General features: G+C 42.3%; 1 protein-coding gene across 1 annotated transcript in view; it reads right to left on the bottom strand.

Moving 5' to 3' along the window:
- The window catches only part of map4k3a (mitogen-activated protein kinase kinase kinase kinase 3a), a 44,842-nt gene extending 29,977 nt beyond the window's left edge, over positions 1 to 14,865 (bottom strand). The window contains exons 1-8 of the mRNA XM_048248308.1: positions 14,663 to 14,865; positions 10,291 to 10,348; positions 5,323 to 5,413; positions 4,952 to 5,016; positions 4,029 to 4,084; positions 3,782 to 3,829; positions 3,555 to 3,597; positions 3,200 to 3,272 (exon numbers count right to left, since the gene is read on the bottom strand). Of these exons, the coding sequence (XP_048104265.1) occupies positions 3,200 to 3,272; positions 3,555 to 3,597; positions 3,782 to 3,829; positions 4,029 to 4,084; positions 4,952 to 5,016; positions 5,323 to 5,413; positions 10,291 to 10,348; positions 14,663 to 14,758 (530 nt within the window). The 5' untranslated portion in view covers positions 14,759 to 14,865. The remainder of the gene's footprint in view (positions 1 to 3,199; positions 3,273 to 3,554; positions 3,598 to 3,781; positions 3,830 to 4,028; positions 4,085 to 4,951; positions 5,017 to 5,322; positions 5,414 to 10,290; positions 10,349 to 14,662) is intronic.
- Positions 14,866 to 15,470: the final 605 nt, after the last annotated feature.

Here is a 15,470-nt window from a genome sequence, read left to right as displayed (position 1 = left end):
CTGAGTGAAGCACAGGGTAGCCAGGTGCGGAGGCTACTAGCAGCGTACACCGACATCTTTGCCGCAAGAGATGAGGACTGCACCCGAACGAGCCTGGTCCAACACGATATCGACACCGGAAATACCGCTTACCGTTCGCCAAACGACAAGCAGCTGAAGAAAAGATAAAGGAGATGGCTGCGGCAGGATTAATAGAGCCAAGCAGTAGTCCCTGGGCTGCGCCAGCTGTACTTGTCCGGAAGAAGGACGGCTCGTGGCGGTTCTGTGTTGACTACAGGCGCCTCAACCAGGTAACCCGGAAAGACTCCTACCCGCTCCCCCGCATTGACGATGCGCTGGACAGCATTGCCGGCTCCTGCTGGTTTAGCTCGCTGGACTTGCGCAGTGGCTACTGGCAGATTGAGCTAGCCCCGGAAGCTCGGCCGAAGACAGCGTTCACCATCGGGCAAGGGCTGTGGCAGTTCCGGGTACTTCCGTTCGGCCTATGCAACGGACCAGCGAACTTCGAGCGGCTGATGGAGCGTGTCCTGGTGGGCATTCCACGAACATGCTGCGTGGTTTACCTGGACGACATCCTGTCATTTCAGGATGTCGTCCAGGTAAATCACGGCAACGCGGACGCCCTGTCCAGGCGTCCGTGTGCAGCAGACCAGTGCCAACACTGCCACCGGAGGGAGGAGAGGAGCCTGGCCGCGGCTCAACCGGAGCCCACTCGTCGGTTACAGGCTGCATCACCGCTGGCAGAGAGAGAGAGAGTCGCTGTTTTCAACGCTAGCCAGCGTCGCGCCAAAGAGAGGGTCAACGCTCGCCAACAGCACGCCAGTGAGGGAGCCAACGCTCGTCAGCAGCACGCCAGCGAGAGACTCAACGCCGCCAGCCGCGCTTCCATCAAGAGAGAGCCGCCGCCAGCTTCACGCCAGCGAGAGACAACGCCGCCAGCAGCACCCATCGAGGTCGCAGCCTTCCGCTACCAGCTACAGTGATCGAGAGACCGGAGACAACGACCGCAGCCCAACACCACAACGCAGCACTGCAGAGGCAGCTGGGGCCACGGACGCCCGCGCAGTCGCCGGTGGGCGGATGTCTAGGAGGAGATCCGAAGGTGCAATCGGAAGACGCCACGCCGGCGAAAGTGTGGTCATGGATCGAAGCCGGTCAGCGACCGCCATGGACTGGACGTATCAGCACTTTCGATCCAGAGACCAAAGCGATTTATTCACAGTGGCGGGGAATAGTAGCACGCCAAGGACTGTTGTACAGACACTGGCGAGCTCCCGATAGACAATCTGACATTTTTCAGTTGCTGGTTCCTGCTGGATTACGAGCCTGTGTACTGGAACATGTGCATGGGGCAGTGGGGACGGCTCATTTCGGTATTGCAAAGACTCTTCGTCGGGCTGAGAGGCCACTTCTATTGGCCGGATGCAGGCTGGGCGTTGAACTGCATGTTCACTGCTGTGACGCCTGCACAGCTTAAGAAGGGCCCCACGGCAAGACGCCGCGCGCCGCAGCAATACGCAGTCGGGCTCCCATGGAGCGGGTAGCCGTCGATGTCATGGGCCCACTGCCAGTCACAGAGCGGGGAAATCGCTTCGTGCCTCGTGGCCATGGACTATTTCACTAAGTGGCCGGAGGCGTTATCGCGTGCCAGATCAGAGCCCCCTACACGACATTAAGGACAGACTGGTCACTGAGATGTTCTGCCGGTTCGGGGCACCGGAAGAGCTCCACAGCGACCAAGGGCGGAATTTCGAGGCAGAGGTGTTTGCTGAGGTTTGCCAGCGCATGGGCATCCGGAAAACGAGAACAACACCTCTGCATCCACAAAGCGACGGGCTGGTGGAACGGTTTAACCGGACGCTAGCAGTGCAGCTGGCCATATTGGCCGACCGCCGACAAAAGGACTGGGACTTACACTTGCCCCTGGTGCTCTGGGCATATCGCTGTGCGGTGCAAGAGTCAACGAAATGCACACCGGCAGCTCTGATGTTCGGGCGAGAGCTACGCACGCCGGTGGACTTGGTGTTCGGTTCGCCTCCGGAAGCGGAGATTGGAGGTAAGCCAGGGCTGGAATACTACAAGCAGCTACGCGAGAGACTGAAGGGAGTACACGAGTTGGCCCGGCAGGCTATGAGTGAAGCTGGAATACGCCAAAAGCGAAGCTTCACGATAATGCTATCGCGCCAGGAGTTCCAGACCGGCGATAAAGTGTGGGTGTACTGCCCGGAGAGAAAGAAAGGCATTTCCCCGAAACTCACTAGCCAGTGGGTCGGGCCGTGCGATGTCTTAAAAAAGCTGTCTGATGTGGTCTATCGTGTGAGACTGATTAAGCATCGGAGAGTTGTGGCTCTCCACCGTGATCGACTGGCCCCGTATCGACCCCTGGCCTCAGCTGAGGGACGTGGAGACTTTGACACTGACTGTGTGGAACTTGGTGACAATGGAGCTGTGGCTCTAACACCGATCACCGTGCAGCCTTCACCGGAAGTCACCGCTGCGACAGCGGGGCGCCCACAACGCCAGCGTCGCGTCCCAGCCAGGCTCATGGACTAACGTAGGGTAAGACTTGAGTCAAGGGGACATGGACTAAGTCTCGGGGGGCTGTGTAATGATCTGAGCCTAGCTGTTATGACTGTGCTCCCATGATGCTGTGCAGTATGTGTAATGTTCATGTTCTAAACTGTCTAAACCATGTGGGTTGGCAACGTTGTATGTCCTGTCTGTTGTGTTTATGTTTGCAGCTAGTTACAGTGTTCATAATTAGGGTTGAGTGGTGTGTGTTTTAGATACAGCCTCATATAGATGCTTAGTGCTGGAGCATAAGGGTCAGGTCTGGCCCGGAATTATGTGTTCGTGTGTTTTGGTGCGTAACCAATAAAAACCATTTTAAGACAAACTGTGCAGTTTGTTACACTATTTTTAAAGCAGGCATACCTGCCGGCATGTAATTGGGCTACAGGTTTTCTACAGCAATAACATGTTTGAACAGGCACTGCACTACTATATTAAAAGCTAAGGAAAAATATACATACAATTTCAAATAAAATATACAGTACTGTACTTTTACTGTACTAAAAATACAGCGTATGGAAAATAATTTCACACAAATCTGTAACAGAACAAATCTGGACCCCAAGGGTTTTCAAGATAACATTTTAAGGTCTTCTTAAATGTAGAATGGAGAATAAAAATATTTTACCAATAAGGTGTTCCAATGAAAGACTTCCTCTTAGCCAGTGTGGCTGTAATTTGTGCAGATACTCCAAAGTCAGCTGGTAAATAAAGACATATCAAAAAGATGCTGACACTTCACACACTCAGCCTTTTTACATTGTATCAAGATGTATCAAGATTTACTTGATGCATTTGTGCTCCATACAAGTCTTAAGTAATTCTTGTGATTATGTATAAGGAAAAGCTCATGTTAAAATCATACTTGTCATAGTTCATACTCATTCACCACACAGCAAATCAAGTTTGATGATTAGATGCATGTTTATTTATTCATTGCTTTTGCGTGACCATGAGAAAAAGGATACACAATGTTTTCTTACCTAATTTAACACGCCCATTGTCTGTCAACAAAATGTTGGCACCCTTTAATTAAAGGAACATATATTTATATATTTACAACATTTGTTTTACTTCAAGAGAGAAAGGCCAAATATGCAATGTTACATACTGGGTCACTACTAGATTCCTTCATAGCAAGGAAAGTATTATTCTACTTTCTATTTTCCTATTCCAAATTCAAGGAGACCCGATACAGATGCCACCCTACCTTTATGTCTCTGTGCATCTTTCCTTTGTTATGTAGATAGTATAGACCCTGGATATAATACAAGAAATAAATTAAGCACACCTTTTTTCATACATATATAAAATCATTAATCACAATGCTCAATGTTCTACAAATGCATCTGTAATCTTAGTATGGGTATTGCCACCAAAAAGCCCAAATGGTGGCATCACTTCTAATGTTCATAATAACAGCACAGTGTGGATAAATATTTATCGCTATGCCATACCTGTAGTGTTTCACGTGAAACATAAGCTATCTGAGATTCCGTCAGAGGCCCCGATACTACAAAAGAAGGGGTAAAGTGTATAAGTACATATAATGATTATTATTCCAAGGAAATTAAAAATTATTAAATTAGTAATGATCATTATTCCTGACACTGAAAACAAAAACAAATCAGGACAAGGAGTTGAAAAGTTGCATAATATGTAATGCATAATGAAAGAAGCCAATGCCATCTGAACTGAACAATGACACCCAATTCTACCACCACAAAAGTACATTTCAATATTTATTACCCTGAAACAGTTCCAAAATGGTCCATGTGATTCGCAGCCATTTTATTTCCATTTTGAAATGGGAAAACAACTCATTTCCCATTTTTGTTTTGAAATACCATAATCTTTTTTTTTTTTTAAATGCTACAATGTGGGCCTACTGTATTAACAGTGCCTACAATGTGCACATGACATATACAAGTTCCTACTTCCTTGATACAAGTCCATAGAAGACCGGAGCATAAAGGACTAAGTGTGACTGTTCTTAAAACAGTAAATCTGTGTCTATGGTGTTAATTTACTTGCTTGTTACCTTAGCAGCTATGGGAGAAGGGAGGCTGCTTGGTGTTAATCAAAACTCTGAACCCTGCAGCTCAGTGTTGCTGTGACAGCAGGGAGTCAGGCATGTGGGAGGTACAGTGGCGCAGCTCACACCAGCATTCACACTGCTCAGTACGGAATACCAGATGCTAAAGGCAGCCTCCCATTCTTCACCCACACACTCCAGACAGCTAATGATCTTTTTAGCTCAGCGGAGACAGAGTTATGACACTCTAAGGGCACAGAGGTCTTAGCTGCAGCAAAGTAAAGGTTAGGTAACTTACAAGTAAGGTTATCCTTCTATCCTTGATTTCTGTAGTCCATATCTTACCATGGTATATGTCTTGAAGGGAGCCACCTCCACAGTACTCCATGCATATCCATAATTTATTCCTTCTGAAAAAGCAAGAAGCAAAAAATACTTCACTTGGGTCTAGCTCAGAAGGGTTTAGGCAGCATATTTTTATAGGTCAAAATACACCAGGCAAGAGTCTGGGGTCACATCATGCTGCAGCTGAGAGATACAGGTAGAATATATATATATATACATACATTTTACTTTTTAGTCATTCTCAATCACTAGTAAAGTAGCATGTGCAACATATCTGTTTTAGGACATCAATGCATAAGGATGGGAAAGAATTGGTGAAGAAGGTGGTATGGTGTGTGTGTGTGTGTGTAGGGGGTGGGGGTCCTCCTTACCTTAGGTAACTCCCAAAATAAGCCACAATGTTGGAGTGCTTGCAGTCCTTCATCATGATAATCTCCTGCTGCACAACTGCAAAATCCTCACCTATAGCAAAACACCCAGTTTAACAAAATCCTCACCTATAGCAAAACACCCAGTTTAACAAAATCCTCACATATAACACAACATCCAGTTTAACAAAAAAGCTAAGAGTATTCTATGGTAGAGGTAAAGGAAATTGAAGACGGATTAACCTGAATTAAAACGTTTTCAAATGTACACCTTAACATCAAACACGCCCTATCAACCAAATCTACCACATCTACCACAGACCATTAGTAGCAAATGTGACCCTCCACGGCAAAAGCAAATGCATGGGTCAATTGTTCAAAATTATGTTATTGTGTTTTCATGAGACCATAAAACAAGCTTTCAAATGATAAGAATATTGACCAACAAACAGAGATAAGGACATTCAAAGTGTCCTGCACTTGGCTGCAGCTGGTATTATGTACTTTTAAAAAGCTCCAAGTCCATTTTTTAATGTCGCAACCATGACCGGTTTTGATCAGTTTGTCAAGTGCAAATAAAAGTGTTGCCGTGCTCGAAAGTCTTTGTTGACAAGGAGTCTGGCCAAACTAATCTGTGGCATAACATTATCTGTAATTTATCAGGTATAGCATTACATTTCACAAATATTCATTTAGCAAACGCTTTTCCAAAGCATGCATTTATGAATGAAATAATGGTAGACTTAACTTGATGTGTGCCTATATCTTTAAGAGGACGATATAAAGAATCAGAGAATTGTAAGAGGACGAACAATGGTAAGAGGTTTATGATCATTAAGCTGTGTTGGTCAGCTGGCAAGCAAAGTGAAACACATGCAATACATTAATTGGTTAGCCTATTTATTGCTAGGCTCTCCACTGCATTTGATTTATGACCGTCATCCTTCAGCTTACTGCTTTGGCAAAGTGGTTAGTTTAGTTCTGCACAATCCAAACCCTCAAAATTAGGGGCATTTGTATTTGTAAGCTACAAAAGAACAAAACATTAAACAGTCTTGTGACATTTGAACTAAAGTCAGTGAACACCATAAATCTATATAATAATAGCGCTAAAAAAAACTAAAAGTGACAGCTAGTACGATACAGGTAGGAATACACCAGGTTTTTGTTGTGGAGTCACAAATATGCTCAACCAACACAATGAACTCAAAAAAAACATGGGAGAAGTGCTGGATAAAACAAATGATGTCCAATAGCATTTTGAACAAACATTTATTCCAAAGAAATGGTGGATGCAAAGCAAGTAATGGCATGGCATTCACCCCCTTTCCCCACATAAGGACACACCCATATCCTCAATGATCCATTGATCTGCATTTGGGTGGTGTTAAATATGCTTCCCCCAAGTAACTGTCAATACTGCCAGTGTGTTTCCATCTTTAAAAACCAACACGTTGGCACACTGTTGCCAGGTCAGCACATTTCCCAAGCCAGGGCTATCGAACAGAGCCCTTTCTGGTCTGTAGGGAAGGATGAGGCAAAACTGTAGGTCTGACAGTTTGAAGAGAAAAAAGGAAAAGGATGAAGGAGAAAAAAGGAGAGGCTCACTCTTCTCTGTGATTGGGCTGCTAAGGGGTCTAGGCCTCTAGCTGATTGGTAGAGAGGCTTGTGCTGTCAGTCCTATGGGCTTTAGACCTGACACCACTGATCGGAGCTGACCTTGATCTTCAGCTCAGGTCTCCACATCCATAAAAGTAGATGCCATTTTACATGAGAGAACGAGGGGAGGAGAGAGAGAACAAAGTGACTTTGTTGTGACTGCTTGCTTAATGATGGAAGCTGAGGTCTCATTAAAAGACTCAAACCTCCCATCCCTACCAACTTGCCTATGCTCGTGTGTGTTGACGCTTTTCCATGCATTCTACAGTGCTGCAGATAAATATTTTAACTTATGTAATCCCTCATTAAAATGTATGTGACTTTGCAGGGGAGGACCCTGAAATCCTCCATTTACTACCACAATCAAGTACAATTATTTTCAAAACCACTTTACTGAAACATTTCTTAGTTCAATATTTCTAGATTTCCTTATTACTGATTTCTCAATTCTTTAAAAATGGCTATCCCACTTTTCCTCAATCATTGTTGGGAGATCATATTGAAATCCTTAACTCCTTTTTTTGATGGATAAGGAATATTGTAGCTTATTGCTTGCCTACCCCTCTGATGCATACAGAATATCAGGTTCTGTGTGTGTGTGTGCTCTCTCGGGAATAGTGAGGCATTGCAGCATGGTCAGATGATCTGTGCATCCTGCTCATGCTGGCATTTGCTCTCAGATGATGCAGTGACATTTCCAAGCTCAAAGGTGACAGGCACTTCACTGTTGGGAATTGTAAGTGGACCTGCACTAACACTATGCAAGGTTAAGAAGACGCTTAACTTCAATTGGGCAGATATAGAAAAACAACCTGCTCCAGAAAAGCTGTAATTTCTGCACAGTTCTAACAACCAATATTAAACAATCATATTTATGACTTTCTGACATAGTAGGTTTAATGTTACAACTACAAGAACACATAAAGGTTTTTTTTCCATCTCCATCCACATAGGTTGTGAACTCTGATTCCTCTCTGTGTGCTTCGAGGTGAGAGATCAGTTGGAGTTGGAGCGTCAGCAAGCTGAAGTTAACCATGCTAGTTAATGACATCAACAGTACAATTTCATTTGCGCTCAATGGAATTTGCCCTCAATGGAATACACCATATTGGGCAGCCATCTTTCCACAGATGACCAGAGGGGACAAACCAAAACACTGGCTCTATAGAAGGCCTTATCAAACTAATACAATTAATTTAAAAATACCCAGCTGATGATACCCCAGTCTGTGTAATTCACAACGCAAAGGAATTTGTCAGTTTGACATCAAAGAAAACACTGTAGTAGAACCAATGAATGAAAGTTTGTGTGAAAAGAGCTGTTTCATAAGCATTGGCTATAGTTGTCTGGATTGAAGTTGCTGGAATACCGACGTGGGCAAAAATATTTCCAATGTCACCAAATGTATTTCTCTCCTGTTCTGCATGATTTCTGCATTCCTGAATCCTGTCATCTTAATCTCATAGAACACCTATTGCATGCCTTCAATGAATGGCACCTCTCCTAAATATGAATAAACTGAAGGCTTGTAACACAAATTAGAACTTAATCTTTGGTGAAGCCCGTCTTGGGTGCCCAAATACCGTTTCCTTTCTTTCATTTTGAACTAGGCTATAACAGGCTTCTTTCTTATTTGTACTAACAAGTATATGCAACTTGTATATATTTTCCATGTCCTTTTCTTGTTGATGCTATTTCCTAATACGATAAAAAAACAAATAGTCTGATACGGCTAATGTGTATGCACACACACACACACACACTTTCTCACACACCTTATACCAGCTCTTATACCATGCATTTTAAATGCCAGCTTGCTTTAGCATGCATGGCTAATACCAGTGGTTTAGCATGCATGGCTAATACACACAGCACTCTAAATGCCCTTGAGGCTCCAAAACAGCTGTATTGCAGGCTGTAAAACAGCCGATAAATCAGACCATTCCCAACCTTTCACTTGCTCCACACAACAGACAATTAAACAGAAAAAAGCACCTTCATAACTTGTTCATCAAATCTACCTTTTCCTGAGGGCAGGAGCCATGTTGTCAGAATCAGACACTGAGAGGTAAATATAGGCAGAGTGCACACTAACATGACAGATTGACCATATTACCATGGTGTAAAATATATCATGCTATTTGGCAGCCTTCATCCACACGTATTCTTATGTATGCAAAACATACACACACAAAAGCCTGGGAGAGAGGATGAGCCAAAGTGCCATGTTTATCAATTTAAGCGTAAATTCATCACAACATGCATCTAAAATATGGCACAACATGTGCACATACACACACACACACACACACACACACACACACACACACACACACACACACACACACACACACACACACACTCTCTGGAACTCTCTTGAAAGGGTCCCTTTCAAGAGAGTTCCATTATCAGCATCATAGTTGGCCCCACAAGACTTCCTTTTTAACATTCCATATGTTATCTTAATGCAGAGGAAGTAGATTGGGGCCCAAATAGAATGTTCAAGCATTGTTTTTGTTTTTATTGTTGAAAGGGTCTATATAATAGTTTGACATTTACATTGACACATGTTCTTACATTACATGTACACACACACATAGACAAGCACACTGTCCAAGTTTACAGTAACAGACTGAATGAAGGGTGAGCAGAGTTTTTGTCATGGTCTAATACCACCAACACTACAAATGCAAGTTGGGGGGGTTGAGTGTCCAGTGTTTCCCATACATTGACTTATTTGTGGCGGCCCACCACAATATCAACATTGACCACCACACAATGATTTTTCAGGTTGTACTAAATTGTGCTTAAATCTGGTTAGCATCATAACCACGCTGTGCCAATTTGTTAAAAACTGTTGCATTCAAGTTAATTCTGCAAACCAACCACCGCAAATGGAATTCAGTTCTCTGGGAAACACTGGTGTCTATGGTTGTGTGGCTGCTCTTGCTGCCAATAAAGCTGTCGCCTACCTTTTAAAGTGTTAAATTGTTGCATGATATAATCTATGGATCCATCGTGCCATCTAGTCTATCCAGCTAAAAACACTACCAGAGGTTCACAATTGGAACACTGCAAAACTGAAACCACAGTATCACAACAATATATATCACAAACATTGGACAGGCCTGAGAGCCAACATAGCAGTATGCTCTAAAAACACCCCAAATAATATTCCTTAAGATTTAAGGAATCCTCAAACAACAGACCACCATGAAAAAGCTCTGCTCGGTTGCCATTCAAAATGACGTCCAACTGTTTTTCCTCATATTAATCTCTGCTGGTTGCCCTACTATGAGAAAAAAATCTCACCAGGTTCCAGTTTAATGACTTTAATGGCAGCCAGCTCCTCAGTGGTGACATTTCGAGCCTAGAGAACAACAAAAAAGAACTTGTTAAGAACTCAAAACAACTGACCAGAAAATTATGCATGTATTTACTGTATTACAGTTAGCATGGTTTTATTAGTTATCATGGTAATCTGAGTGCAAAGGCATAAATCATAACAAATTCTAATCAGACTGTGCTCTCATTTTACATTGTGCTGGACAATGTGGCCCATAAGAAATCTTAAAAGGGCATCAGAAGAAATGAAAAGAGAACAGCACCTATGCAGTTTAAAGAGGAGGGTATATGGTAGACTAATGTATCTCTCTCTCTCTCTCTCTCTCTTTCTCTGTCTCTCTCTCTCTCTCTCTCTCTCTCTCTCTCTCTCTCTCTCTCTCTCTCTCTCTCTCTCTCTCTCTGCAAGGGAAAGGTGTTGAGTGGTGCAGAACCACAGGGAGGTGAAAGAGAGAACAGCACTGCCAGCCAAAATGAAGTGCTCAGAAGGGGAGCCACATGAAAAATAGACGACCCACAATAACAAATGCAAAGATGTCAGCAGCAATGTAGAGGACAGATAGGTTCATGCAAGGATTCACTTGGAAGAGATGTCATCGAAATGGACAGGTAGAGAGGGAAACTGAGTAGATGACTCATTTAGGTGATGAATCTTCAAATACTGTATGCTCAATAAAATTGAATTTGTTTTCTATAGGCTGCAAATCTCACGTTAAGTTTTAACAGTTAAAATCAATCGCCTGCACTGTATGCAAATTAAAGCAGGTGTTCAAAGTTGTTCGGGCAATGCTACCCGAGAACATTATGCATGGAGTTAGGTATGTGTAAAATGTACTAGGATTTCTTAAAATGTAGCAAACTATATTCATGTGACATGACTGTCCTTTTCTTTTGTGTATAAGGACCGGGAGAGCACGTTGTTCTTGGATAAACAAATGGACACACTTCTTTAAAGGAGTCCTTCCGCATACGTCCCCTAGTCACGTCAACATATCTTATTTCAAAGTGAACTGTGCTCTTCCCTGCCTGTAACAGTAACAGACAGGTAAATTAGAAAAGCACATTTCTACATATAAACTGTTCTCCTTTATGCTCCTTCCCCTGTTAACATTGGACCGCCCATAGCAATCTGAATCAATAAGATGGCGCCATAGAAATGAGTAACCTAGCGATACAAATGGAAAATGCTTATCATCATTAAATTATTAGGAATACAATGAAATACTCCTGTTCTAGCTCTCTCTGTCTTAAGTAAAATACATAAAAAGACATAGGCCTACACAATACGGCTACACGATTTGGGGAAAATATCTAATAACAATTTTTCTGACAGATATTGCGATTACGATTTGATTTGCAATATAACTTTTGAAAGTCAAGCTTCAGTTCAATATTCCAAATTTGACTTTAAGTTGGCAACTTCTTGATTGATGAACATGCCTAGTGCATGAAGAGCACAGCTCTCCTGATGGGTGAGCTTCACTGGCGGTCACACAAAATAAAATGCATAAAAGGCATAAAATGCATCCATAGCCTAAAAGTGGTTGCCTAGGTCAATCAGTTCTTTCATAAATGTGGGGAACACTGTTACTCAACAAAGAAAATAGGGTTTGCCAAAGCTGCAAGGAATCCATAAATGTGTGGCTAGTCAAGGTTTTTAGTCACAAGACAGGTTTAAATCATTACCTGGTTACATGTTTAGGTACAGAAAAAATGTGCTTTCTACAGATGTATGTAAAATAATAAGTGATATTATATATCAATTTCATGAACAACCACACAACACAAAAAGAAGAAAAATAGAAATCTATTACAAAAGATATTAAAAACGGCTGTACATTTAAGCTTATTAATTTTTGATTTATGTCAATGATGATGATATTTAAGTAGATGGGTCTGCTGTCTAATTTTGTCTCACTTCTTTGTTTTATGCTGACATGGGGTTTAGAAACAAAAATAGCTAAATGTCTTGCTGTTCTTTAAAAATCACCACCACAAAATTACAACATTGACAACAGTGAAAATCTGAAGAGACTGACATAGTATACGTATGCATTTGGAGCCTACCCAAGTGTGAATGTGCTTGCAATCAGGCTTCAAGATGACACATCTCAGATCTCATGCAGTAAACAGCTTCATGTCAAAATTGCATCATGGAGGCTGTAAACTGTGTGTGTGCGTGTGTGTGTGTGTGTGTGTGTGTGTGTGTGTGTGTGTGTGTGTGTGTGTGATGTGGGTGTGGGGTGAAAGAGAGGGATCGTGGGAAACCCCTACCACGCACTGATTAAGAAACATGTGGAGGTGGCAAAGGAGTGATGAGAGGAAGACACTGATTGTACAGGCCAGAACAGTTTAACATTCCTCTCTACATTCCAAATTTCACCAAATATTAAGTAGGCCTATTATTCCAGGCTTGCTACCACGTGCATTGTTGCCAGATTGGGTTCCTGCTAGGGGTGTAAGAATTCACTGATACACTGAAAAAATTGTTTGAATGTTAAAGATGCAACTGGGACTCCTGGATTGGTCTTAATGTACCATGAACCGGTTGGTGGCCCAGTTCTAAAGTTACGAATCGGTAGACTGATTATTTGCTGCTACTATAGCAAAGCTGCTGCAGAAGACCTAACATAAGGTTATGCACATAACCACTGTTCCCTGAGGGAAAGTAACAAGATACAACACTGTACAACACCCGCGTGTGTCTGGTTGAAGACACCTGAATTTACACCTAAAAAGTAGGTGACACTTCCGAAAAATGTCTCTCAAACCCCTTAGCCTGCCTGTGTCTTTAGCAACGCTTGCCAATGATGACATCACTGGGGTTTATAAATAAATATGGTCAGCTTCTTACTTTATCATTAACCACACAGTTTCAACTAAACTCTCAGAATGGTCAAAAAGCAAACACATTGCAGCAACATTGAGAGTTTTTATGAGAAGAAAATTATTTAGAGAACACTAGCAGAAGTAATGAGCTTAATTTTATTGTCACTTGATGTGGTCTCCCATCCAGTTATTGATCAAGGACACTGCTTAGCTTTTGACTAAGACTACAGTATGAACATAGGTAACACAGTGAGTCACGGTCTGCACTTCCGATATGAAACAGCTTTGAGGTGTTGGATGTTTCAGCGTTTCACAAAGCCTCGCTTTGCCCATCCCTATATTGCAGCCTCTGGTGGTGTTCCAATTACCCCAAATCAAAATGTGGCTTATTGTCACTAAAGAACACTTGAGCAGGGCCTACACCCAAAGACACAACAGGTCCTGGGGCGCTATCAACATGTGTAACCATCAACTATACGGTTATGACAGTTGAAATTCAATCAATCAATCAATCAATTTTACTCATAAGCTTATCGCTTTCAATCACATTTGTAATACAAAGTGCTGAACAGTAGACAAGTGCATAGGAAAAAGTCTACATAGAACTAGGCTTACTAGCCTAAATCTTACGAAAGAGTAATATGCTACCCATAACAAGACCCTGAGTCCAGTGAACCTCACCATTCATCTCAGGGTTAGTTTTTCTAATAATGAATACTTTGACAAGATTTTGGGGGAAATTCTTGAAAGATTTAATTAATCTTTTAATGAATGCCCCCCATTCAAGTTTTACTCAAAAGACTACAATCTTTCAAGAATCTCCCAAATCTTGTCAAAGTCTTCTGGTGTAAGGAGGATGGATATGGTATGGTATGATATTGTATTTAGTTTTGAGATTATTCCAGAAACGTGTCTTGTTAAAATAGCCTAGATCGTTAGGGTTTAATACTCTGGCTGCAGAATTCTGGACCGAACTTTGCTTTGTAAACCATTTCACTACTAGGCTAAACAATAACAACCTGCTGGCATTGGCTCAATAAAAGGAAGAAGCGGTAGCCTAATTGCTGACTAACTTCTTTTACTTCTTTTAAGTAAACTCAAAACTCCAAGACTCATCAGGGAGGTGATATGTTCTGCAAGGGATCCCAGCTGGGATACGTCAGACACGGGATATTTTGCATCAAAATTAGCTACGCCTAATTTAAATAACCGATAGTACGTGACCATCCATCCATTTAGGCTGCAACTGGCTGTCATGTTAGGCAAGCTAGAAAATGATGTCGGCTAAAGGCTACTCTGTAGTAGCACTGTGCATACTAGTGAAATCTAAATAACATATCTGTTCAAATAAGTTTGTATGCTTAACGTAGCCTAACTTTTGCTCTGAGCAGGCAGATCAAACAACTGTGGCTAAACGGCCATTACTGCTACGTGTTCTTTGCAATAGCGAACAAGTGTATGTACTGAAAAGAGCTCACATAGTCAACCATAAACAAAACATTTCCTAGCCTACCTTGTAGACATCACCGTAGGTACCGCTTCCTATCCGCTGAATTATCTCGAAATCCTCTTGGGGATTTCTACGCGAAATGTCGGGATTGGAATTCATTGAAACGTCTGAAGGCTTTTATCAACCTCAACTCCTAACTAACAAAATATCACGAATTGTGAAAAATGTATTTTAAAAAATCTGACAAACACCAAACATGGCTTCCCTTATACAGTGCGCCTGCGCAGAATGACAGCCACTGGTACAATGGGGATTCTTGAAAAAGAGAATAATATTAAAGCAACATTGGCGAATAAATTTCGTCCAAAAGTGTGCTGAAAACACACTGGTGCACACATTGGCTTCACGTCCTGGGGGGTATTCCAAGTACGTGGTTTAGTGAGAAACCTGGTAAGTTAACTGAGAGTAAGTGATAAACCTCCTACAACAAGAGCATAATATGCCATTGTTTTGTTAGGAGAATGAAGCAAGCTTTTCTATTAGGAGGTATACCACCAACCCAGATAGAAATGAGTCATTGAGATTAGGCTATGTTAAATCGTCGGCTATTCAATTCAATCAATACATTGCCTTAAGAGGAAGGAACCATTGTTGTCGAATGTCAAAACCCCTTAAGATGCCTGCAACTCTGGGCCAGGGGAGTATTCCAAGTAGCCTACATGGTTTAGTAAAAAACCTGGGTAAGTTAACTCAGTAAACCTCCTGCAACAAGAGCCCTATGGCATTGTTTTATAGGAGAATGAAGCCATATAGCTCTTCTATTAGGAGTTTAACTACGTACTCTGACTGAGTTAACTTATCCAGGTTTGTT

The sequence above is a fragment of the Alosa alosa genome, chromosome 7 (assembly GCF_017589495.1).
Source record: "Alosa alosa isolate M-15738 ecotype Scorff River chromosome 7, AALO_Geno_1.1, whole genome shotgun sequence".
Taxonomy (NCBI): domain Eukaryota; kingdom Metazoa; phylum Chordata; class Actinopteri; order Clupeiformes; family Clupeidae; genus Alosa; species Alosa alosa.
This window is presented reverse-complemented; position numbering and strand designations above follow the sequence as displayed.